Source organism: Acartia tonsa, chromosome 1 (genome assembly GCF_053477335.1).
Source record: "Acartia tonsa isolate MP-2025a chromosome 1, ASM5347733v1, whole genome shotgun sequence".
NCBI classification, from domain to species: domain Eukaryota; kingdom Metazoa; phylum Arthropoda; class Copepoda; order Calanoida; family Acartiidae; genus Acartia; species Acartia tonsa.
The window spans coordinates 58,364,339-58,391,538 of record NC_137260.1 but is presented as its reverse complement, the minus strand read 5'-3'; the positions used below and the strand labels follow the sequence as shown (position 1 = coordinate 58,391,538).

Sequence of the window (27,200 nt, the reverse complement as noted above, 5' to 3'; positions counted from 1 at the left end):
CTCTATTTAATTTGTACCTAATTATTTATGTCATAGATGACCATAAATGATTTTAAAAAAAGAAAGAATTATCCTTAAAATGACCAAAAATAGGACTTTATTCTCAATGGATTTATGGTATCACCATTGAGGATAAAATCACCTTTCCTCTTTGAAAAAAATATTTAAACCATCTAAAGAAGTTTTGTAATTTTGATTTTGTTACGGTAATTTTAATTATTTGTTGACCCATCCCTGTAAACCTGCCCTCCACCCACCCACCCAGAAACAAATTTTTCCCATGAAATGAAGTTGTTACGAGCCAAAATCCTGCTTAGGATATTTGGATCAACTGCAGTTCACGGTAAAATATTCCTGGTAACGAATATTTCCAAAAATCTATGAATTTAAAAGGCAACTAGCTGCCTAACCGCTGAACGTACAGATCATACCTGCACACCATATTAAGCGGCATAAGAAGGCCTACAAATAATCTGAAATAGCCAAGATCCAATGATGCACAGGAAAGCTTCATTGAAGAAAAAACGCATAAAATTGTTTTTTTTTCGCGCATTTCTCTTCACTGTGAGATAATTATACATTATTGATTTATGGCTATTCCAGATTATTTGTAGGCCTTCTTATGTCTCTTAAAACAGTGTGCGGGCAAGATCTGTACGTTCAGTCGTTTGGCAGCTAGCAGCCTTTAAAATTTATAGATTTTTGGAAATATTCGTTACAAGGAATATTTTACCGTGAACTGCAGTTGATCCGGATATTTAGGCAACACAAAGACAAGTTTTCTATTGTTTATGACATTGAAATATTTTTGCTCAACTACAATTCCTTGAAAAGGACACTCTTAGTTCTATTTTTATGAGGTTCGCCACGAGTATAGAGGGTTTTTGCCCCAAAAGGTGTTCGTGGTGAATACCAATGCAAATTTTGTTTGCTTTTAAAAGATTTGTTTTGTTTATATTTTTTGCGTCATTTATTATAGAAAAAATCTGTCATTGACTAATACTAAGCTTCTGTGCAAAATCGCTATAACTGTTTCTGAGATCTTACTGTACACTCAAAAACACCACTAACACGGAAGTAATTAAAGTTTATTATCTACATACTTGAAAGTTTTTTATTATGAGAATTTACTGTAAATTACCCGAATCTTGTGAGAAGTACCTAGTTAACTTGAAATGAACTGTTATCTGATTTAATCAATTTTAAATTTATTGTAAGCAACTCTTTTTGTCATTTATCACTTATCAGTGGTTTTGAAAATTAATTTAGTTCATTAATTTAGTTTATTATTAGGTATTTATTATCCCAGGAAATTTTTTTTTAAATCGAAAATAATATTTTAAATTTGATAGGTAATACTTATGTTTTTGGTCTTTAAAATTTTGATATGTTCTTTATACTATCATATAAAGTAGTAAGCCTTTTTTGTTTGTGGCGAAGAATCTCGCTAACCGCTGAACCGATATCATATGGCCCTCCTTTACAGTGAAACTTCACACAGGTCCCGGGATGGTTTCAGGCTATTTTATTCTTAGATTTAATCCTTGGGATGGTTTTATGCTACTTTTCTTCCACCTCCTTACTCTTTTGAAGAAAGAGTCCGCCATTTGCTAGGGGCGTATACGCTAGTGTTATCATATATCTATAACCACTGAACCTATTGAGTCCGGATCTCTATTTTTAGGAAGCTTTACTTATATCTAGAGATAGTTTTAGGATATTTCACTCATTGATTTAAGTATTATTTTGGTTTTTATTTTACTTTTCCTCCCTCTCTCAAGATGCAGGGGGCACTGCCGCTAAAATACATCAAAATAACGAGTATTTTATTGTTTTCATTTGTTCAAAATTGAATGTACTTTGCCCAATGCCCATTAATATATTTTGATATCAGCACATATGTTAAAATATGACAAAACTAAATCATTATGAAATAAACTAACATATACCTAATATAAAAATTTTAATGTAAGTTTTAACTCTCAAACTTCTGAAAATTTAGGCCAAAGTTTTGCTTTTACCACAAAGATTCCCCCATGAGCATTTTATGAAGATTATTATTAAACTAGGCATACCCTAGAGAATAATATACCGCTAAAACTGCCAATTTATACATCAAAACTCTTAATTCCTCTCCTTCCCACTTCATATACCTAGTAAAGAGATAACTTTTATTACACAACATGTTCAGAAAGTTATAAAAAGTTATATTTTGTGCATTGAAAAGTTGTCTAAATGTAACAAAGACAATTTTATCCAAAAGTAGTACAGCAACATTAAGCCCTTGATTTTTATCCTTGTAATAAAGGAAAGGGGGAGACTGTTTGTTTGTCTTGTTTGTCTGATCTCGCTAATCAGGTTCTCCTTAATAGGGTAGCTTCTAATATAGAAATAAGTAAAATAAAATATATTACAGTTATTAAGTGCTTCAGTAAATGTTATGTATTTCTACAATCGTATTTGCTCAGACGTATTCAAAAAGCTGTATACTGCTTTGAGATTTATTCTACCGACCTTAAAGTTATAGTCGGACATAAAAACGGCTGTACCCTAGTTTTAGAGAAGCTATTTTACTCAAAAATATATTTGCATTGCTGCACACGCAGACTTTCTGAAATGCCAAGTAAGTTTTATTAGTTTTCATCTGTAGGTACAAACTTTTATGTTGTCTAAGTTAGAGAGACAAGTTAGTGTAAAAAATATAAAACACATTTTAAGTTTTTTATTGATGAAAAGTGCAAAAAATGAGAAAATTCATTTAAGCTACAATCCCCCCCCCCCCCACTAAAAAAGAAACCAAACATTTAATTTAATTTTTATTATACGCCAAAAAATCTAATGCAGAATTTTAAAACAGAGGTGGATTCTTTTTAAAAAATTAGGGTCGCTTCTCGCTGGTGAGGCAAAATTATAGTACAAAAAAATCCTCTAAAATCACATAATAAATCTAAAAAGAATTAAACAAAATCTTATGTTATTATATTAACCCTTTTAGGATTTTATTTAATTTTTGTAGAATTTTTATGCGATTTTGGAGGATTTTTCACAAAAATAATTTTGCCTTACCAGCGAGTAGCGACCCTAATTTTTGTTTTAAAGAATCCACACCAGTTTGCTTATTCTATCATTCTTGAGGTTACAAAAGCTGGTCTGGTACTGACGTTTAAACGTTAGCAGTGCTATGCAGAAAGATCTATCTTTATAAAAATCTTTGTAATAAGGGACTTTTTTCATAAAAAAATATAAAAGTTATGATTTTGATTGTTTGTACTTTAATGTTTCACCTACTGACTTTAGCTGACCTCTTATACTCTTTCACGGATAAAATCTTTAAAAACTATTCTATATTTAATTTCACAGAACATCACATGATTAGAATTGATTTAAAAAATCACTGAATCATTATTAATCGAATTATGCCCTTGGCAATTACACACTTGAAGAGCTCAATTATACAAAATTAAAAGAATTCTGACTTAATTTATACCTCCTAATCTTTTAGTTATTAAAAGTTAGAAATTGTTGTAATTGATAAAGGAATCAAATTTCAGTTTCAAGCTGGGGATAAATGTATTTGTCAATGAAAGAAAAATATGTTTAAAGTTTAAACAATAAACATATCTAAGTTAGGCGTTGTGGGCTTATTACACTGTTAAGTCATTAGCAAGGAGCAACCCTAAAGAATGATACAATTCACAAAAATTTTCTCCATATTTTTGATCATATGAATGCCACCAAAACGATCACAAAGCTTTCAATAACTTAGCTTCTATAATAACCTTTTCTTTAATTACGAATATGCCCTTTTCTACCCATTAACTTTGAGTCAAAGAGGAAGGGGGGGGGGATAAATCTTCAATGTAGTTATACCCGTATATTCCTGACTTCAAATACTTATTCAAGTTCAATTTTGGAAATTGAAGGACTTTTGTCGATGAGTGATTTTGTGTAATAGGATATTCTCTGCCTATCTATCTATCTACTTATATTTCTCACTTACTTATTGTTTTTAGTTTTCCTTTGATAAAATTGAATCGGTTGATTTTTTTTCTATTTGCATATTTTCTCTCGGCTGGATTAATCTACTCTCCCCTTCATAGATAATAACAGATAAGAAAAGAAAAAACGCTTAGAATTTTAAAATCAAGGGGAATGGACTGTTGTCAATCAATTTTAATCATGTAAATATCTCTATTGGCCACTCCACACCCAAAAATGTAAACCAGGAGGGGTATAGCACAAGTGGAAAATAAACGTTTTCTGCTAAAACCAAGCATTGCAATAAAAAAAAACATTTTGTTTCAATAAATTTTTTTTGAATGGCGGAATAATAAGAGAAACATTCTTATTTCTGTAAGTCTTAAACAAAAACTTTAAACAATTTAAAAAATTTGAAATTATTTAACAATTTAAAAAATTTGAAATTATTTTTTATCTTTAGGAGATAAAAATAAACTATTTGTTAATTGTCAAATATAATAAGGTTTAAAACAATGAAACGAAAAATAAAATAATATAGAAATTTTACGTGACTCATGAGTTGAGTTCAAAAATGTCATGATATAGACAAAAAGCGACAAAAACTTGTTTCATAGCAAATTACAAAATTATCTAATGCAATTTTTAAAATAATAATAACAGCGGAGATACTCTGCTAATAAAGTCAATTGGTTGATATGTTCGTTTGTCTACCTCAGCAAACTTTACATATTTGCTATCCCTGCCCCATTTTGGTTGTATTACACTTTACTTCTTTTTTTCAAGTGTTGCAAGCCCTTAAGTTGGTTGGTATGTAATGCACTTTTTGTAAACGCGTGATTTTTAAGACACTGCCGCAACGTTTATCTTATTTTTTAAAACTATTTCTCTAAAAAGCTTTGCAATAGACATTGTTATAATTTTTGTTTTATTACTCAATAATGTTTTGCTTAGTTTTCATTATTTAAAAATGTTCATTTTGCAATATCATAGCTATAAAGGTAGACTATTAGCTGTGACCCTAGCATCTAGGGACTGCATAAAAAGAGCTAGAAAATAGCTTAAAACCAACCAAAGACTGAAATAAAATATCACGGGACCCATGTGAAGCTTACCTTAAAATGGAGAGCCCATTTAGTTCAATAGTTATTGAGATTTAGCTTCAAGCAACTACTTTATATAACAGGATAAATAGGTTTTTTTTTATGGTCAGGTCAGTTGTGCAAACAAAAATTGAAAATGAAAAAAAATATGCTTTAAAAAAACACTCCACAATAAGAATAACAATAGAACAAAATTGTGCATATAATTTTAGTATCATGAAATTATTGTTTTTGCCTAAACACCTCCAGACAATTAATTATATAAAAGGCTTTTGCGTGCTTTTAAAGGGGGAGGTAGGTTGTGCTAAAATTCCGTAAAGGTGTAAGTTTTAAAGCTTAAAACAGTAGTAGAACGATAATATTCACTAAATATAAATATATATATAAACATTTTTGTCTATGGTTCTATTCAATAAGGAATACACATATTTAGTGAATAATATCGTTCTACTACTGTTTTTAAGACTTTAAACTCACACCTTTACGGAATTTTAGCACAACCTACCTCCCACTTTATAATTGTGCAAACTGGCTTCCTTGTGAATTTGTCTACCTATTGTTTTTATTCAAATATTAAAATGTAAACAAAATTGGACAGGGCTTTGCAGTCGCCCTTTTTTAGGCAGCGGCTGTGAATTTAACAATAAGTTAATTGAAAAGGGGTGGGTTAGCTGCGGATAACTGACTTATTATTTGAATGTTTTAATAATAGGTTGCGATTTTGCATGATACATTGTTGGCCGCGAAAAGCTTTTAACATAGGCTGCCGCCGAGCTATGTCTGCCGAGCCCTTATATTTGAGTTGACCTTCAATTTGTATGATTTACATTTAACCCCATAGCCTTATGTTGATAGATAGGTTTCAGAAATTGTATTAATAACCAAACTGTAACCAGAGAGAGGGATATATATTCAATGATATGAATAAGGGAGGCAGATGACTATATATTTTATTTTAATCTGCAAACAATTGATCATCTAGGGGCTATGTAATCGAAGGGACTGAGCGTTTAGAAAAATAGTTTAAAACCATCCCAAGATCTAAATCTAAAAAAATTGGCTTAAGCCACAACAGGGCCTATATGAAGCTTACTTTAAATCAGGAACCCAATCGAAATAGTAATTATTGAGATCTTAAGCTTCTGACCATAAACCCTTACTACTTTATACAATAGGATAGAATAGCTAATAAAGCCTGAATTAAGGGGGGGGGGGGGGAAGTTTGTACACTTATAGGAAATGAAATTCAGTACCAAAGTTTGGGAGGGTCGTATGGGCTTGTTTTTAAAGTTATCAACCTAATTCTTTTTGTAGGCTCTCTTATATGACTTGATATACACGGAAAACTTTGAAAATTGAATTTCGGTACTTTCCTTCTAGGGGCTTGTGGAGCAAAAGACCCCCAAAACACTAAAAATATGAGTTCTGATCTTATTTTTAAAGATATCGACCTGATTTTTTCTTTATAATATTTTTTTAACATACCCGAATCAATGAACCATTACAGATTTCATTTTGGGACTTTCCTTCTAGGGGCTTGTGGAGCAAGAGACCCCCAAAACACAAAAATATGAGTACTGGGCTTATTTTTGAAGATATCAACCTGCTTTTTTTACATAAAAATAATATTTAAACATAACCGAATCTACGAACCATTACAGATTTCATTTTGGGACTTTCCTTCTAGGGGCTTGTGGAGCAAGAGACCCCAAAAACACAAAAATATGAGTACTGGGCTTATTTTTGAAGATATCAACCTGCTTTTTTTACATAAAAATAATATTTAAACATAACCGAATCTACGAACCATTACAGATTTTGGGACTTTCCTTCTAGGGGCTTGTGGAGCAAGAGACCCCCAAAAATCATAAAAATATGAGTTGTGGGCTTCTTTTTTAAGATATCAACCTGATTTTTATATAAAAATAATATTTAAACATAACCGAATCTACGAACCATTACAGATTTCATTTTGGGACTTTCCTTCTACGGGCTTGTGGAGCAAAAGACTCCAAAAACACTAAAAATATGAGTTCTGAGCTTATTTTTTAAGATATCAACCTGATTTTTAAAAAATAATACTGTTTTAACATAACCAAAATAAGAAAACATTACAGATTTCATTTTGGGACTTTCCTTCTAGGGGCTAGTGGAGCAAAGATTCCAAAACCACTAAAAATATGAGTTCTGAGCTTATTTTTAAAGATATCAACCTGATCTTTTTAAAATAATACTTTTTTAACATAACCGAACTAAGAAACCATTAAGAGTTTCATTTTGGGACTTTCCTTCTAGGGGCTTGTGGAGCAAAAGACCCCCAAAACACTAAAAATATGAGTTCTGAGCTTATTTTTTAAGATAACCTGAGAACTCAATTTATTTTGTTTTGGAGGTGTTTTACCCTACTTTCCCCTAAAAGGAAAGTGCCAAAATGAAATTATTAGTGGCTACCTAGTTCAAACATGTGAAAAAAGTTTTCATGAAAAAAATCAGCTCAATATCTCTAAAAATATTTTTTGGGGGTCTTTTGCCCCACTAGCTTCTAGAAGGAAAGTCCCAAAATGAAATCTGTAATGGTTTCTTAGTTCGGTTATGTTAAAAAAAAGTGTTCCTAAAAAAATCAGGTTGATATATCTAAAAATAAGGTCAGAACTCATATTTTTAGTGTTTTTGGGGTCTTTTGCTCCACAAGCCCCTAGAAGGAAAGTCCCAAAATGAAATCTGTAATGGTTCGTAGATTCAATTATGTTAAAATAGTATTTTTATATAAAAAATCAGGTTGATATCTTTAAAAATAAGCTCAGAACTCATATTTTTAGTGTTTTGGGGGTTTTTTGCTCCACAAGCCCATAGAAGAAAAGTCCCAAAATGAAATTTGTAATGGTTCGTAGATTCGGTTATGTTAAAATAGTATTCTTTTATTATATAAAAAAATAAGGTTGATATCTTAAAAGAGAAGCCCACAACTCATATTTTTATGATTTTCGGGGGTCTCTTGCTCCACAAGCCCCTAGAAGGAAAGTCCCAAAATCTGTAATGGTTCGTAGATTCGGTTATGTTTAAATATTATTTTTATATAAAAAAAGCAGGTTGATATCTTCAAAAATAAGCCCAGTACACATATTTTTGTGTTTTGGGGGTCTCTTGCTCCAAAAGCCCCTAAGAGGAAAGTCCCAAAATGAAATCTGTAATGGTTCGTTAATTCGGTTAAGTTAAAAAAGTATTATAAAAAAAAATCAGGTTGATATCTTCAAAAATAAGCCCAGTACTCATATTTTTGTGTTTTGGGGGTCTCTTGCTCCACAAGCCCCTTGAAGGAAAGTCCCAAAATGAAATCTGTAATGGTTCGTTGATTCGGGTATGTTAAAAAAGTATTATAAAGAAAAAATCAGGTCGATATCTTTAAAAATAAGGTCAGAACTCATATTTTTAGAGTTTTGGGGGGTCTTTTGCTCCACAAGCCCCTAGAAGGAAAGTACCGAAATTCAATTTTCAAAGTTTTCCGTGTATATCAAGTCATATAAGAGAGCCTACAAAAAGAATTAGGTTGATAACTTTAAAAACAAGCCCATACGACCCTCCCAAACTTTGGTACTGAATTTCATTTCCTATAAGTGTACAAACTTCCCCCCCCCCTTACATATAATTTAGAAGAGTTAAGTTTATAACAACTCAAAGAGGATAATTGAAGATAAATTATGAAAAGTTTGTATGGTTTAAATCAGAGAGAGAGGGGACAATGGGCTGTTTATTACACTAGTCCCCAAAGTTTTATAATAACGTTTTATTATTCGTTTGCTTAACAACTTTGGGGACTTTAATGAATTTTGATTGGTTCGATCATTAAGTTGAGCGTTCAAACGTTTCAACCACTAATTTTAATCTACTTAAGGGTAATTTTTTTGTTTCATCATTGGGGATTTTTAATCAATATAATAGATTTGAAATCTGCATAAAATTTTAAGAATTTTTTATAAAATTCGTTTTTTATATAATTCTTTATTTAAAGGCGCAACTACGATTTAAGTTAATAAATTTTGACCAATAGGATAGCTGGATTGGAAACTACCTACGCTCTAATTGGTTGAATGATGTACGTCACTTAAGCTTCTCCAATCAGAGCGCAGATAGTTTTCAATCCACCAATCACAGATCTCAAAATTATTTAACTTAATTTGTATTTGCGCCTTTAAATAAAGAATTATATAAAAAACTAATTTTATAAAAAATCCTTAAAATTTTATGCAGATTTCAAATCTATTATATTGATTAAAAATCTTTAAAACTTTTATAGTCTAATGTATATCATTGTCTTATCCCTTTAGATCCTTGGATTTAAATGTAGAATATCTGTCCCCATTTATGGTTATGCCACCCAAATCTATGTTAAAAGTGCAAGTAAGGGTTGACCTTGGGTTGGGACTGGACCACAACTTATAAAAGGTGTTTATTCATTTCCACATAGTATCCCAATCGCATTGTAATTTATATTTAAACTAGCGGCTACGCACCCAGAAACCTCTAGGAGTACTTATGGTGGGGTGGGGCAGTCGGTTTTGATTAAAATAAATTTGGGTATGGGTATTTCTTTCAAGGTGCGATTATCTTAGAAGGGTGGAGTGGAGATACCATCCCCAAAAATAAATTTAAACCTTCCCTGGACCTATTAAAAAAATTCACTGTTAAGCAGAACCATCGGTTCGGCCGTTCGCGAGATTCTTCGCTACAGACAAAAAAGCTAACTACTTTATATAAAAGGATATTATTACTGTAGCAAATAAATAATGTAAATGATTAAATCATGTGAGTGAAGCAAATAAGATGAAGTTTTTGATGATAGAGGTAAAGAAGGAACAGTTTGTGCTGTTGCAACAATATTCGTTTTCTTTATTATTTGATACTCTTGTGCGGAAATAAATGCACACCCTTGTGAATGCTACTATGGGCTCAGGTATTTAGGAAAGGTCAATGGTTCTGAATTTATCTTTCATTATCTACACCAACAGAGATGGATTCTTTTAAAAAAATTGCCCCACTAATCGCTTAGTGGGGCCAAATTGTTTTTGTGAAAAATCCTCCAAAATCACATGAAAAATCTACAAAATTAAATAAAATCTTATGTTAATAACCCTTCTATGATTTTGTTTAATTTTTGTAGATTTTTTATGTGATTTTGGGGGATTTTTCACGAAAACAATTTTGCCCCACTAAGCGATTAGTGGGGCAAATTTTTTTTAAAGAATCCACCTCAGATCTATAGTATAGATGTATATACGGACAACTACCTCTCTTACTTTTTTAAAGACCTCTTTCGTGTGCTTTTAAATTATTTTCTGCTACTTGGCTGTAAGTAATATAAGCGACACCATTGGATGATTTTCAATGACCCAACAGAAAGGTTGCACAAGGCGGTTGCGATGGGGAGATACAGTTATTTAGCCCTTTCCCCCTCTAGTGTTTTACTCGAATGAAAATGTTGAGAATTGGTTTGGAGTAGGATTAATTTTCCATTTATCTTTCTCTTTATCCTTGTAGTTGGTGCAACTTATCTTGCACTGGTTAGTTCAAGTTTCTCTCTCTTTCTCTCTGTCTCTCTCTGTCTCTCTCTGTCTCTCTGTCTCTCTCTCTCTCTCTCTCTCTCTCTCTCTCTCTCTCTTGCTATCAACTTTCTCCCTCTCTTGTAACTCTCTTCTGTTTTCTTTCCCACTTTATCATAATTTTCTGAAAAATTTAAGTGAAGTTAAAGTTTTTTATAGTGATGGCAATTCGTCGAATTTTTGAACTGGATTCGGATTCCGGATTCTAGCAATATTTTAAAAGTATTTTTTAAAAAAATTTAAATTTAAGTGCTACATATGTCCTAAAAATCAATGTTCTTGGTGTTCTCACTTCCGAGAATCGAACCAGATTTTAAAAGATATTATATATAATGATGAAAATCTTTGCCTTCAAAGAGGAGGAGTTGAAAGAAAAAACTCAAGACGCTAATTTTAGCCTACCAATTAAGAATCCGGAATCCGCTATTAAAAAACGGATTGCGGATTCGGATTCCAAAAGTGGCAAAAAATTGGGCGGATTCCGGATACGGATTGCCATCCATAGTTTTTTAAATGGATTTTTTCAACGGGAAATTTAAAACTTGAGCTAATAAACTAAAACAAATAATGATATCCATGTTACAACTATATAAAGATCTCGGAAAAGGCACAGATATGTGTCTGCATATTTACCAAACAAAAGTCTTTAGATTACTATCCTTTTTTTTATGCATGAAAAAAATGTTATATGATGTTGACATAATACCTTTCTTTTAATTACATTCTTGTCCTGAACATCAAATATTTGTGAATAAAATTAAGACATAAGTTCTATGTAACTTAACAAGGATGACAACATCCATAAAAGCAAAGCTCTGAAACAGTAGGACAAACAGACATTAACACTTGTATAATGTCAGAACTGAATAATTAGAATGCGAATGTATAAGAGTCAAAGCAAAATTGTAAGTAAATTTGTTGAGAACTGCTTGATACAGGATAATGATTATGGTCATACTTACATTTTTTGGACTTGATTATAGAGTTGCTTTGCTTATAATATTGTACTTTGTTGTCCCAGGAATCAGTATACCAAAATTCAGACCAATCGGATAATTAGGTCACATACAAATTTGTTGTTAAAAATGTAAAAAAAAAATCAACATGTTTAAAATGGACGTACGGACATTCTGGTAATGATTATAGAGTTGCTAAGCTTTCTAACTCGTACCTAACTATTACAGGAATCACCATGCAAAATTTAAAATCGATAGGACAATTCTAACATGTCTAAATTAACGAAAAAAGCTATCCGTGACGGACGGACGTACGGACGAACGGACCGACCCTAGTTATAGAAAAGCTTCGCTTTTAATAAGAATAGAATCTGACTAATGCTAATGCTGGCAATTGCTTAATTATGCATAATGTTTAGAGAATGTTTAAAAGAATAAGACTCATCACAATTTAAATATCTTGTTTGTGACAAACTACCATACAAGCATATCCCTTCTAAAATGTATCCTTGCTACAAAAAAACACTTAATCAAGTGAAAAATAAAATTTCTAGTATGTATGAAGTATAGGGGTGGTGCCAAGAGAAATAAGGAAATTCTGATGATAAAAATGCATTTTCCAAAATATAACCTGTATACACACTTGTACCTTAGAAAAATGTAGAATACTAGCAGCTACGCCCCTAGAGGCTTATAGAAAACCTTTCTATGTTGCGTTCAGGTCTCAACGTAAAAAAAACAATTTTTTTTATTTCTCGTAGGAGAGTGGTGGTACTCTCCCCCAAATAGTATAAACCTTCCCAGAAGCTACCATGTTAAGGAGAACCCGATCGGTTCAGCGGTTAGCAAAATCCTTCGGTACTAAAAAACAGGCAAACAGAAAGACAAACACACAACCTGTTACTTTATTTTAAAGATTATAAAAACTATACCAAATGCCTTCAAAATAATATCTACTAAAAATTATCCTTATATTATAAACAGATTTCCGCGGATATAAAACTATTTTTAATCTTATGATTGTACATTTTTATATTCGTAGAAAACTGGATGTGATACAATGCTGTACATGATTTTTCAGTATGGCTGAGAACCGGTTATAATCCACTGGATATTAATCGGTTTCGAAGCGAAACTGGAAAACACTTAACCCAAGAAAATCATTTTACTCTTTTCAAATAGGGGTTTTTAATTTATAATTGTACTAGATTTTTTTTGGAAATAGAGGATACCGGAACCACTTTCTATCATATTCTTTGTAATGTTGACATGCAGGCCTAGAAATATAAAGCTAGGCTTTTACATGGCCTACACATCTATGGGGACTTATAATCATATTTTAAAACTTGTGTGTTTCACTGGGGGTGTGTTTTTAAAGCGAAGCTTTTCTTTAATAGGTATTTGTGTAAGGATACATTAAACTAACGGATTTATTATTTTGGAAAACTAGAACCTATTGGTTTTAAACAATTTATATTTTTTTCTTTAACTTATTGAAAATAATATCATACCTAGATATTTATTTTACCATTTCAAAATGCAATGAATAGAATTTTTTCTTACCTAGGCTTTAATAAACTTGATTTCTTTAATAACAAAAGTAGTCCCATACCTACTCAACCACAAACATGAGGTTTTTTGACCTTTTGACTTTTTGGACATTGTCTTCCTTGTTGTTTTTATTGTGTGCGTGTGTGTGTGTGTGTGTGTGTGTGTGTGTGTGTGTGACAAAATCTGGCCATAAATGTTGCCAACTACGAGCACTTATCATTTTATAAACTTGTTTCAACTTCCCATATTATTTTTAATACATTTTTTATGCTTCAAAAAGAATTGTCTTGATAAGAGATGTCGTGTGATTAATTAATAATTTCATAGCTTTTAAAATTTAAAAAATTGTGTATCACATCCTAAGTACTTTTTAAAGATAAAGGAAAAATATCAACAATATGAATTGAAATATATTACCTATTTAGATTAGCTATTTAAACATTTTGGATGTCATCTATGAATAAGAGCTTTCCAAATATAAGTAAATAGATCTGAAGCTTTTTAAAAAGGCGTTTTGTTTTCCCTTTTTTTTCCAATCAAAATTTTAAAAATTGTTTTTGATCAATTGAATCTAATCAAAGCCATTTTAAAGGTTTCCTACTTTTTACGAAAAAATCTAACCAATTTTAATATTTTTCTTTCGTGTTTAGGTCGAAGAAATACCATCAATGTGATAGAAGACAGTCTTCATGTAGAATTGTTAGAAAACAATACTATGACTATTTCTGCAGCTTTAGGTAATTTTGTTTTTATATTTCTGAGCTACTCTTTAAATAGTTTGTTGGTATGTCGTTATGTTTTCAACGAAGATAGTAGTTTACTTTTGGATATAATATTAGTAGTATTTTTTTGGTTCCAGGACAAACGCTGGAATCCCAAACGTCGGATTAAACAAACGCAGGAGAGTTAATTTAATTAAGTATTTATACTCAGGTTAGGTTAGGTTAAGATATGAATATACATTCAAGCCCCCCGCAGGGGTTAGGCATTTAAAAACCTTTAAGATAGTTAAAATAGGTTAGGTTAGGTAAAGTTTCCACTCCTACGTTTGGGACTCCTGCGTTTGTCCTAGGACCGTTTTTTTGATAAGCTGCTATAGAACTCTTTATGTCTTAACTTATTTGGTTTTTGTTTTCCTTGTTAAAAAGGTTAGGTTAATTTTTCTACCTTTGAAAAGGTGTTTCATTTATAATTCATATTTTATCACAAGTTGAAAGAATTTTTGGCAAAAAAGTGCAACGCAATCAAATCAACTTATATATAAATATATACTCTTACATTTTTTTAATGCAGGGTGATAGACAAAAGTATTTAGGTTCATTATTATAAAATGATGGCATTTATTTTTAATAATTTTTAATGCCACGCTTTTTAAGGGCATAATTGTCCTTCTTAGATACAAATTAGTCCTATTGGCTATCTTCTTTTTATTTATATTAGCATTAAACTTGCAGTTTTCATGGATATTAGGTAATCGATAAATGAATATCAAACAGACGGATGGACGTTTAGAATAAAGTACCTAGGTCTCAACTGAAAATATGTAAATATGCAATTTACGCAAAAAAAATGCCATTGCCATCTTTTAATGGTCAATGTTATCCATTCTTATTTAGTTTGCGATTACAATTGTGTGTGTGTTTGTGTGTATGTATGTGTGTGTGTGTGTTTGCGATCTCAATTGTGTCTGTTTTTCTGCGTGTGTTTGTGTGATTTTGTGTATGTGTGTGTGTGTGTGTGTGTGTGTGTGTGTGTGTGTTTGTGTGTATGAACGAAAAATGGGATTTATTTTTTTCCCGTGAAACCATTTTGATGGATTTTTTTCTTGACTTATTTTCTTTAGAACTGACACAATTTGTCAGGTTATCATTTCATTATACGGAAAATGGAATTAGATTATGATAAAGCCTGTGCAGGGATGCGGGAGGTGAAATGGGAGATTTAAGAATTAAAATGTCTTTGTTTCAGTATAATTTCCTTGGTTTCATGTTATTTTTTTAGAAATCTGCTTTTATAGATAACCATTATAATTTTTTAGTAGCGAAGCTACTCTATAATTCACTTTGTCTGTCCGTCAGTCCGTCCGTAAAGCTATGGGGGAAACGTGATTTTCTCGACTCCTATTCAAGATAGACAGCTGAAATTTATAGTGAGGATTCCTGTCACATATACCCATCTAGTCTATACATTTTTTTTATCCATCTGTCTGTTATTTGGGGTGCTAGATCGATTCCTTCATTACACGGAAAATGGAATTAGATTATGATAAAGCCTATGTTGATTTTTAACTTTTTTAACAACAAACTTTTATGTGTTAAAATAATCCGATTGCCTGATTTTTGGAATATTGATTTCTAGGTAAACAAAGTACAATGTTATAAGCGAAGCATCTCTTTAATTAAGCCCTAAAAATGTAAAGATGTCCTTAAACAATATACTGTAGGTATTTAAGCCGTTTCTTAACAAATTTTACCTTCAATTTGTTTCGATTTTTATTAGGTATTCAGTTTTGACACTCTACAAGTGTTAATGTCCTACCATTTCAGAACTTTGCTTTTATGAACGTTGTCATCCTTGTTTCTATATTATTTTCTGCAAATTTCTACAATATAATCATTCCATATCCCTTGATATAGTGAAGAGGGTTAGAGGTTAATCCCCTTTTTCTTAGTAATGGATAAAATAAATTAACTTATATTATTTTAGATTACTCCCTATTTTACAAAACATTTATAAATACCTATTTAAAATAAATTGAAAAAAAAAAAATAAATAGGTATCATATATGATCTAGTACTTTGATATCATTGGTTATTTCCTTTAAAATTATAATTGACCAACATGTTTTTTTTTTGTTTTTGTTGATGTATTGTGTTTATTCAGGGTGGTTTTAGGCTATTTATTTTATCAAATAATGGTCTATAATAATGGATGTAAAAAATATGTGGATATTATGACGGGAGAAATAATCTTTAATTTAATTTGCTAACATGGAACTCTTCATTGGTCCGTTCGTTCATTCAGTAGTAAAGGAGGGGATAACTGCTGCAATTTCTGTTGATTAAAGAACATAAAAAAATCTGGTGAAAGATCTAAGTAATAATATATCCATTCATGTAATTTTGTTTTCTTTTCTGAGAGAAAGGTCCTGATAAAATCAGCTAAAAGAGCAATAAAAGTAATTTGATGGAAAATCTTATTATTTTAACTTGATGTATTTTTGTATTTTTAGATGTAAAAGTGCCTGCTAGAACCTGGATCTGGAAGGGGATAAATTTTGGCTTCCTTGGGTGCATGAAAATCTCGAGCTGTGGCGGTCAGATTGTCACTTATGGAGCTCATATTGATATGCAAGTAGCACTCAAGGTAATATTATTTTAAAATTTTTTCAGGCTTTATTTATGGGGGGGATGGGGAAGGTGTAAAAGGGGGGGTTATGGGTGTATCGTCATTTTTGCCAGCTGCGAGTATCACTTTATCAGAGTAAATGATAATCTGGTGGTGTAAGATCCAAGTAGTAATAAATCCATTAATGCAAAAATATATTTAGATTTTACTTTTTGTTATTATGATTATTAGGTATTTTTTGATGGAAAACGTTTGATTCTGAAGAAATATTGCCCATTAAATATTAATGGTTTCATTATTAATATTTTCAGAAATACAAAAAATAAATTAGTTCTTTGAATTAGAATATCAAAGTAAATAAATAAATATTTTAGATTTAGATAGGTACTAATTTTAATTAAGCTTTTAATACACTTATATAGAAAGATACATTATCAATTTTAGCTTTTCAGTATGTTTATAACGTAATCAGTACTTGAATTCACAGAAGCTTTCATTTTTTAATTAAAATATCCGCGACAAACGATAAAAAAAATCTAATAATTTTACTTAAGCACTGTTTTTATTCCTCACTGTAAAAGTTGAAAATTAAAAGCAAAAAATGAAAACTCTTACAAATAACGCCATCATGACAGTTTTGTCTACTTATTATTATTTTTGTCTGCTATTTAAGATAGACAGCTGTTATTTTTTTGGGGTGAAAATTCCCGGATCTACTGCAGTTCACGGTAAAATATTGCTGGTAAGCAATATTTCCAAAAATCTATAAATTTTAAAAGCTGCTAGCTGCCAAACGGCTGAACGTACAGATCATGCCCGCACACTATTTTAAGCGGCATAAGAAGGCCTACAAATAATCTGGAATAGCCAAGATCCAATTATGCACAGGGAAAGCTTCACTGTAGAAAAAACGCGTAAATAGGTATTTTTCGCGCATTTCTCTGCACTGCGAAATAATTATGCATTATTGATTTATGGCTATTCCAGATTATTTGTAGGCCTTCTTATGCCGCTTTAAACAGTGTGCGGGCATGATCTGTACGTTCAGCCGGTTGGCAGCTAGCAGCCTTTAAAATTCATAGATTTTTGGAAATATTGCTTACCGCACAGCAATATTTTACCGTGAACTGCAGTAGATCCAAATTCCCAGTACCAATGAGCATTTTATTTTTTGGTTGTTAAAAGAACAAAAGAACATCTCTATAATTCACTTTGTCCGTTTGTCTAACCATGATTTTTGTTCTAATTACTAAGGATGTTGTCATCCTTGTTTGTTTAATGATCATTTGTGTGAGTTTTGGTTTTATGATAGTGTTGTGTAATTTATCTATCTCCCATTATTTATGGGTAGCAAAACTACTCTATACAAGATTAATGTATTGGCTGGTTATTCAAAATTCAAGAAGATACACATTGAACTTTGAAGGATGATAAAAGCTCGTCATTTGACAGGGATGTTTCAAATAAAGAATTGCACAGGTTGTTTCAGGCAAATCCCACCTGAAAGATGTAAATAAGCTATCAAAACCTTAATTAATAAGAATATTTAACCATATTTATTGTAAATTAATTTGACAGTGAAGGCAAGGGAATCAAGATTGTTCAGTTACTTTTAAAGGGGTATTTGCACAAAGTGCATTTGACTACGAGTTGGGGACACTTGTAGAAGTGAACCTTTAAATATGAGATATGTAAAGGTTAGCCATGAAGATATTTAAAAAATAAAATAAAAAACTTTTGCCAAGCAGTTTTTGAGTTACGTCCAAAAATGTCTAATTTGTGTAGATAAAAGTCACTATTTCAGTCTTGATATTTTTAAAACTACGTGGTAGAAAATTTAAATTCCTTCAAATATATGCTCTATAAAGATAGCTTAAACCATTAAACAGGAAAAAATATTTGGTTCACTAAATTCAAGTTAAAATGCATTTCGTGCAACCCTTAGTATTTTAGGAAAATCTAACATTATGTGTGTGCTTCTTTGTGTTTGGATTTAAAAGTCTTTGTTACTGTTACATCTGATTGTTCTTGATATGGTTTGAATATTTGATATCTGTTTGTTATGATTGCACCTATCCTAGTGAGAGAAAACACATAACTGCACATAATGTTCCTTAATAACATACACAGATACTTGCACAGTTTTCTTGATTAAAATATAGGTTTTTTTGGGGTGTACCAACCTATAACCCCCCCCCCTGATTTTAATAGAATATTTTACCTACTCTGTAAACTCATCTCATAATAACCAGTTCTAGTGTAATATAATATAATGAAGACAATGAGGAATTTTAGTGCAATTACAAGAGAATCTTTACATAAAATCAGAATCCTCCATCCCAAAGCCGTAGAGTAAATCATATTTTTTGCACCAACCAGAGTCGCTTACACGGGTGGTTTATAATCTACCCCCTGTACATACTTTTGGGGCGTATACACTCTTTACCCTCCAACACCCCTCTACATCTCCCAAAAACTGCTAAAGGTGGTGTCGAGGTAAAAAGTCACCCCTCTGGCAAAACCCTGTGCACACCACTGGAATAAAAAAACATATATTTTGTTTAAGCTAAATGTGCAGAACAAACATAAAAAGAAAAGACATCAATCTTTGGATGCTTTTATTTATTGGGGAATGGGTGGAATTCGATTTGGAAATTCTTACTCAATGTTCGCAGGACCTCCGGAATAGGACAATGACAGATAAAGTAATAAACCTTCCCAGGACTTATGAAAAGCTACCCTGTAAAGTAGAACCACATCGGTTCAGCGGCTAGCGAGACAAACATAGAAACAGACAGACAAACATCCTGTTACCTTATTATAGGGATTTAGAAATATCTACAAGAAGGTGTACTTAAACCTTACTTAACCTAACCTTATCTAATGAAAAATCACTTATATTTGTTTTATCTCAAATTGACCTATCCTTGGTTTCCTGCAATAAAAGAGAGAGTTGAAAGAGAGAAAGAAGGGCTTATGTTTTCTATTAAAGAAATATGGACGATATCCGTGGATGGGATTTTCTATTCTTTTCTCAAAAGATTTATCATTTTTGAGGATTTCTTAAATTCTTCCAGATTGTCGCTTTAGATAAGACAATGCCATATCTTTTTATATTCACTAAATGTATTGTGACAGATATTTATTTAGATTTTTCATTTTTTTGTTGCACAACTTTTAAAAGACTAAATGGCTATACTGTTGCATTTTTACTAACTAGCGGCTTCGCCCCTAGCCTTTAGGGGCTTTTTTCCCCCAGTGCAGTGCATCAAACTAATTTTTCGTGTTTTAGATTTTAAAGAAAATTTTTTAAAAAAATTTTGGGGGGGTATTTTTCATTTTTTGGGGGGGTTAGGGGTGTCCCACCCTCCAAAAAAATATTTATAAACCTTCCCGGGACCTATGAGAAGCTACCCTGTAAAGGAGAACCCGATCGGTTCAGCGATTAGCGAGATCCTTTGCTACAAACAAACAGACAGACAAACAAACATCGTTCTACTTTGTATTATAGATTAGCTGCTGCATCCTTAGCATATAGAGCTCTGTATTAGATCATGTAAGAGCAAGAAAAAATACTCTAAAACAATCCAAAGACTCAGATCCGAAAATACAATAGCCTAAAACCACCATCGGACCTATATGAAACTATCCTAAAAAGAAGAAGTTACCTTATCAGTTCAGAATTAGTATTAATCTTAAGCATCATACAAAAAATCTTTTATAAAAGGAAATGTGAAGAATAAGAGACAAACGCTATTGCATTTAAAAATAAACTGTTTTTAGACCCAGCTTTTATTCTGCCAAATTTAATTTTATATTAATCATTATTAAGACAAAATATATTAATTTTAATTCTCATTATTTATGTTATAAAAATATAAGAACGTTTTATCTAATTTCGCGTTATCCACATTGATCTTTGCCCTAAATAATATTTTTTTTTATATATAAGAATACGTTTGCTTCAAAAGAAAAAGGAATTAGATTTAGAAGGGTTTTAGGCCCTTGAAGGAGAAAAAATAATGAATATATGTCAAGGCTTAATAAAAACAAGTCATCTCCTTTTTGTAATTTACAGGAAAAGGTTTTGTGATTTTGGGAGATTTTCTTCGTAATATTAATTATTTCCTGATTTTAAAAGCAACAGTTCTGGTTAATGGTCGCAACAAAACGAATTTAAATAAATTTAAAATATGTGTACTTTCATTAATACTAGCGGCTTCGCCCTTAGCCTCTAAATTTTTTTTCTAAAATTGGAGATGCAAACACTAATTTTAAACTGATTTTAAAAAATTGAGGGATATTTTTTTGTTTTTTTTTTTAGGGGGGGGGGGTGTCCCACATTTAAGAAAATAGCCTAAAACCACCCTGAAGAGTAGAATCCAATCGTCGAGTGGTTACCGAGATATTAAGGGAAGTACGAACAGACAGACGGACGGACAGACATCATTCTAATTTGTATTATAGAAAGTTCAAAGACAATGAAAGTGTGTATACATAATGAAAGCTTTTGTAAATACAATTTTGTAGAATCTCAATCTAAATTAATCCAGAATGCGTTACAAACAAAATATAAAAAAATAATGGGGGGTCAAATTGGGTTTTAAAACCGTTTGGAGTCTAGTTTAGAGTAAAACACTAGAGGGAGAAAGGTAAAGGTAACTGTATCTCCTCATCGCAACCGCCTGGTGCAAATTTTCTATTGGGTCATTGAAAATCAACCAATTCTGTTGTCGCTAATATCAACACAGCCAAGTAGCAGAAAATAATTTAGAAGCAGACGAATGAGGTCTTTGGAAAAAGGAAGGGAGGTAGTTGTCTGTATATATATCTATACTAAATATAAATATGTTGTTTGAAGAACAGTTTTAAAGGCTTTGCTACTTTTGTACGTAATAAAAGGGTATGCTTAGAAAATAACGTCATGTTTTTATTTCAGATCCTGTGGGACGAGAAGACGGAGAAGATGTCAGTTGTGATAAAACCAGTGGAAACCCAGCTGTCTGATGTCAATGTCGAGGGATGTCGTCCTCCTTGGTACTTGTGGTACGTCTTTATTTGTTTTCCTATTAGAGTAAAAAACTAGAGGGAGAAAGGGTTAAATAACTGTTCCTAATCCTTAGTAATTCGAGTAAAGCACTAGAGAGAAAGGGTTAACTGTATCTCCCCATCGCAACCCCCTTGTTCAAGCTTTCTATTGGGTCATTGAAAATCAACCAATGGTGTCGCTTATATTAACACAGCCAAGTAGCAGAAAATAATATAGAAGCAGACGAAAGAGGTCTTTGAAAAGGGAAGGGAGGAAGTTGTCTGTATATACATCTATACTATAGATTGTTGTTTTCCCTGTTCGGCCGTGCAGCCACTCTAAAACTAGGATATGTCAGTCAGACCCATCCTAAATCAAATGGTTCAGAATTATACATTTATATTTCTTCCTTTATTTACAACTAGCGGCTACGCCCCTAGAGGCCTCTAGGGGTACTTGAGAAGAGGAGAGTGGAATTTGATAATCCAATTTCTTATTTTAGATTTTTAAAGAAAAAGTTTAAAAAAAATTTTTTTTTTGGGGGGGGGTGCCCCCCCCCCCCCTTAATTTTTTATTTTAGTTAAAAAAAGTTAAAAAAAAAATTTTCTTTTGGGGGGGGATTTTTCATTTTTGGGGGGGTTGGGGGTGTCCCACCCCCCAAGAAAACAGTTATAAACCTTCCTGGGACCTATGAGAAGCTACCCTGTTAAGGAGAACCCAATCGGTTCAGTGGTTAGCGAGATCCTTCGGTACAAACACACAAACACACAGACACACAAACATCCTGTTACTTTATTATAAGGATAGTAGACCATGAAGTTAGATGAAACATCTTATAGCAATGTCGCATTAAAGGACATATTGTTATTAACTTATTACCTGAAAAAATATATTTTGGCATGTATTCTTCCTTGTTTGTATTTAGGTTGTTTTTCTATTTCCATCCCACAGGTCTCCTTAGCAAAACCTTAGATTAAAAAAAATCTCTAAAGAAACGGATAACAGGGCCTTCAAATAGGGTACAGTGGTGGTCAGAATCCATTGGAGATTAAATCTTAGCTGCTCCTTCTTGCCAGATATTGCAATTTAAAGTTTTGTGGTAAAAATGCCTATAATTACAAGAATTCCAAGGATATATGCTAAGAAAACACCTTAATTCATCAAATAAAATGGGTGAGTTTAACATTTGAGGAGTTTATATGTCTCTGCATATGTAGACTACACAGTCCCTCCCCATTTAGAAAATTTTGTTTCTTTAAAGAAATTATTCAATGAAAAAGGTACATTGTTCTGTTTACAACTTTAAGCTAGAGGCTGTTACCCTGGAACCAGTAAAGAAAACCTCAGTTCTAGTTTACATATTGCTAAAGTTAATATTTAAAATACTCTCAAGCCCCCCCCCCCCCTTCAACCCCCTCTTGCAACCCATAAATTTTAGGGGGGAGGGCAAAGTAATAGTATTATGTTTTACTCAAAACTACTTGAAGTATTGAAAGAAAACATTATATGTAAGATTCTTAGGCCCAAAATTTCTGGAAATATAAGCTTTAGTATTTAAACTTTAGTAGCTATCAAAATCTCTTGCAAATATTGCTGCAACCAACCCACTCCCTCCTTCTTAGACCACAAATTATTAGAAGGGGGGCAGTGGATATGGAAAATATTCTTGTGTTACTTTGAAATCACTGAATTATGTTAAGCAAACTTTGGATTTAAGCTTTTTTGGGATATTAGTTACTTTTACATATATTGCTGGATTCCCCCCCCCCCCCCCCCTCCATCAGTTGGAAGTAGTGGCTAGTGGCATAGGTAAATAATATTGTATATTATAAGAAATCTCTGGAGATATTCAGGGTATATTTAATTTTATAAATATCTATTTCAACTACAACCCTCCCAATCTAGTACAATTATTTTGCTATATAATCTCCTCCAGCCTATTGGACTAATAAAATAATTATTGTCAACCCATTGCTCCTTCCCCAAACATTGAATAGGTAAAAATATGAAGCAATTTGAAATCTAAAACTTTTATTCCAATGTTGGCGCCTTATTGCTATAGTAGTTTCTGAGTAAAACACAGGTGGTGAGGTTGTATGGAGGGTAGCTGGAGAGGGAGGGGGAGGGCAAGCAATATTTTAATTTTTTATGGGGATGGAGGAAATTGAGCAGCAATATAATTTTTCTGGATGGGGTTTGTTGAGGTTGGGGAAAGGTCAGCAATATTTGTTCAATTATGAAGTAATTATGGACCTACTAAAGTTTAAATCCAAAAGCACTATATCTTAAGTAATCTGCAAGTAAATCACAAGGGTAATGCTATACTCCCTTCTATTACTTATTTGGAGGGAGGGGGGGGGGAGAGATTGTAAAGCAATAGGGAGGGAAAGGGGGCTTGGAAGGAGAATTCAGCAAAATTTGTTAAAATTACTTTTGACGTAACAAAGCATATTTGCTTTGCTGCTACAATTCTAGTGGTTTCTTAGTAACACACCATAGTAGTAACCTTTCAACTGCAACCCAACCATTCTCTCTTTACAAAATGATATGTTTTTGATTTATGAGGGGAGGGGAAGAGGTCAGCAATATATGTAAAAATGCTTTGGGTCCCACAACAATACAAATCCAAAATCTTTATATGCATCTCTAATATTTTCTTAAAACACATTGGAATGATCTTCTGCCACCCCCCCCCCCCCCCCCCAATTATGTCAGGACGAGGGAGAGGGGGAGAGAAGGTGGTCAACATAATTCTACAAAATTTTGGCCTAAAAACCTTACATAAAAATTTTTCCCACTATACTTCATTTGATTATTGAGAAACACATAATAGTATTACTATGCTCCCCCCCCCCCCCCTCCACCCTAAAGTTGGTAGGTTGTGAGAGTATGGGGGGGGGGGAAGCAGAATTACTAAAAGTAACTTGGGCCATATGTAAACTTAAACTTAATTTTTTTCCAGGGTAACAGCCTTTGGGATAAAGTTGTAAATTGGGCAAACCTCTTTAAACTTATAGTACCTTATTTATTACTCTTATTGAAGTTAAAAACATCATTTAAAGTAGTAAAAATTGTTCTAAATGAGGATGAAGTGTGTAGTTTACAAATGAAGAGATATCTAAACTCCTCAAATGTTAAACTCGCCCTTTTTATTTCATGAATTAAGGTGTTCACTTATGTATATATCCTTGGAATTCTTGTAATTATAGGCATTTTTACCACAAAACTTTAAATTGCAATATCTGGCAAGAAGGAGCAGCTAAGATTTAATCTCCAACGGATTCTGACCACCACTGTACCCTATTTGAAGGCCCTGTTGTCCGTTTCTTTCGAGATTTTTTTTAATCTAAAGTTTTGCTAAGGAGACCTGTGATCCATAAGCTATGTACTTAAAAATGTTACCTATATTTCATCTTTTTAAATTAAATATAAACAAAAAGATATAATTTCTTTATTTCTTAGTTTTAACTGTAATTTGGACATTTGCCTGTTGGAAATAAATAAAAATGAAGTAAATCTATTTTGTTTCAACTAAGTTTTTAGTAGAAGAATATATAGAATATACGCTATAAGAAATTATGAATTAACTCATTTAATTTACTAGGAGAGAAATCCGCCTTTTATAAGGAAATTTAGCTACAGTTGCCAGCAAATCTGGCGCTTCTCATTTTATTTTCTGCTACGTAGATTTTGTTTTGCTGTGGTCATTTGTTTCAACTACCGACAAGGTTGCAAGGGCATAAACAAGCCAACCTTTTTTTCTTCAACATTCAGCAACTATCAGACGGCCGCATCAAATGTTGGCGATTGTCAAACCCTTGTCTTTTTTTTTATTCGCTGACAAAGTTTTAAACTCGTGCAACACTGTGAGCAATATCAAAATCTTGGAAATGAAAATTTCTTGCAAAGAATGAGGATCTTTCATTAAAGTTTTCTCAAGTTAATCTTTATTGTTTTGCCAAGTAAATTCAAACTTGCTAAACTCTTAAGACTAAGTGTCTTTAAAAGTTTCAAGTTGGAAACAATTTTACTTTTTTCGCCCCACACTCCTTGGCCCGGCTTAGTTTGAAACGGAAAATTTAAATTGAATTTTGTGTTTTGTATATGTTTAAAAGTTTTTTCTTCGTGTTATTGTTAGGTTGATTTATTTTCATTTATTGTAGTAACAGATCTATAGAATAGATGTATATACAACTGCCTCCATTCCTTTTTCAACGACCTTCATCGTCTGCTTCTAAATTATTTTCTGCTGATTGAATGTGTTAATATAAGCGACACCATTGGTTGATTTTCAATGACCCAATATAAAGGTTGCACAAGGTGGTTGCGATGGGGAGATGAAGTTATTTAAACCTTTCTCCATCTAGTGTTTTACTCTAATATTGTAGTTAACAAATGAATTCTTAATTAAATCATTAGAAGACTTTATAAAAGGTTATTTGAATTCTAACAGTCAACCAGCCCAAAGATTGCAAACCTATGTCTGGAAGTCCTGACTGAATGGCTAAGAGTTGAATATGTTCTTGAGCAAAAAGGAATCGCTCATACTCTTACATTTAATGTCTAGCGCCAGACATAGTAGCTGTGTGTTCCATTTTTAACGTCTTTAGTATGAATCATTGTAGCTCTGACTCAAACATAACACCTCTCTCAAACATAGTTGTCAGAGTTAAAAAAAAATCTTCGCCTTTTTGGATCAGAATTGTCCTTGTTAAAATGGTCGTGTGTGTTTTTGTTAGGATAGGAAAAAAAGCATAATTTCTTTATTCTAAATTCCTTGCAAAGTTTTTATTTTCTTCAAACGCTGGAATGTAAAGAATCTTTAGTAGTTTTTGCTGAAGCAATTTTTCTAAACATATTGCAAATAATTGCACGAGAAATTTCATTCTTCTTTGTGTGCAAAATGATTTGTAAAAGGTTCTGACATTTTGTATTTCTTTTTTTCTGCTGCTGTTAATTCGCATAGAATAGGGAGAATTATAGAAGTGAAAATACTAGAATACTTATTAGCATTTGATAAGGGTTCGAAAATAAATCTATAGTATAGGTGTATAACCAGACAACTACCTGGACCCCCTGTTGAGGACCTTTTTCGTCTGCTAGCAAATTGCTTTATGCTCTTTTGTAGTGACTTGATTATGTTAATATTCCCGACGCTATTGATTGATTTTTTAAAGACTTAATTGAAAGTTGGCACAGGTTGTAAATGGGACATACAGTCATTAAACCCCTTCCCCCTCTATTGTTTTACTCTAATGGTTTAAACATGCATCGTAAGGGGGAAAAATGTACTGTAGAATTTAAATAGAATGAAATACCTATTGAAAAGATAAAAAAAATAAAACAAAAAAAAAGATGAAAAAAGCTTGAAAATCTACCTTAAAAATAGGCCTTTATATCAATTAGTAATGAAATCAAAATATCTTCATGCTAAATCGATTTTTGATAGAAGTTTGTTGAAATTAAATCGTTCACTATCCTTAGTAATCTTAACTTAAACAAAACAATTTCTGACTTTTGAAGAGGTTTAGTGATTCAACTAATAAAGCTTATAAAACATTTTCTCGTCTTCATTCGAAACCGTTGGATTAGAACCGGTTCTCATTAATATGAAAAAATTATTTTTAGCAACGTATTA

General features: G+C 32.1%; 1 protein-coding gene across 1 annotated transcript in view; it reads left to right on the top strand.

Annotated features, from left to right (window-relative positions):
• The window catches only part of LOC145324785 (uncharacterized), a 44,130-nt gene that overhangs the window by 4,913 nt on the left and 12,017 nt on the right, over positions 1-27,200 (top strand). Inside the window, exons 3-5 of the mRNA XM_080167426.1 lie at positions 13,836-13,922; positions 16,418-16,551; positions 21,473-21,579. Of these exons, the coding sequence (XP_080023552.1) occupies positions 13,836-13,922; positions 16,418-16,551; positions 21,473-21,579 (328 nt within the window). The remainder of the gene's footprint in view (positions 1-13,835; positions 13,923-16,417; positions 16,552-21,472; positions 21,580-27,200) is intronic.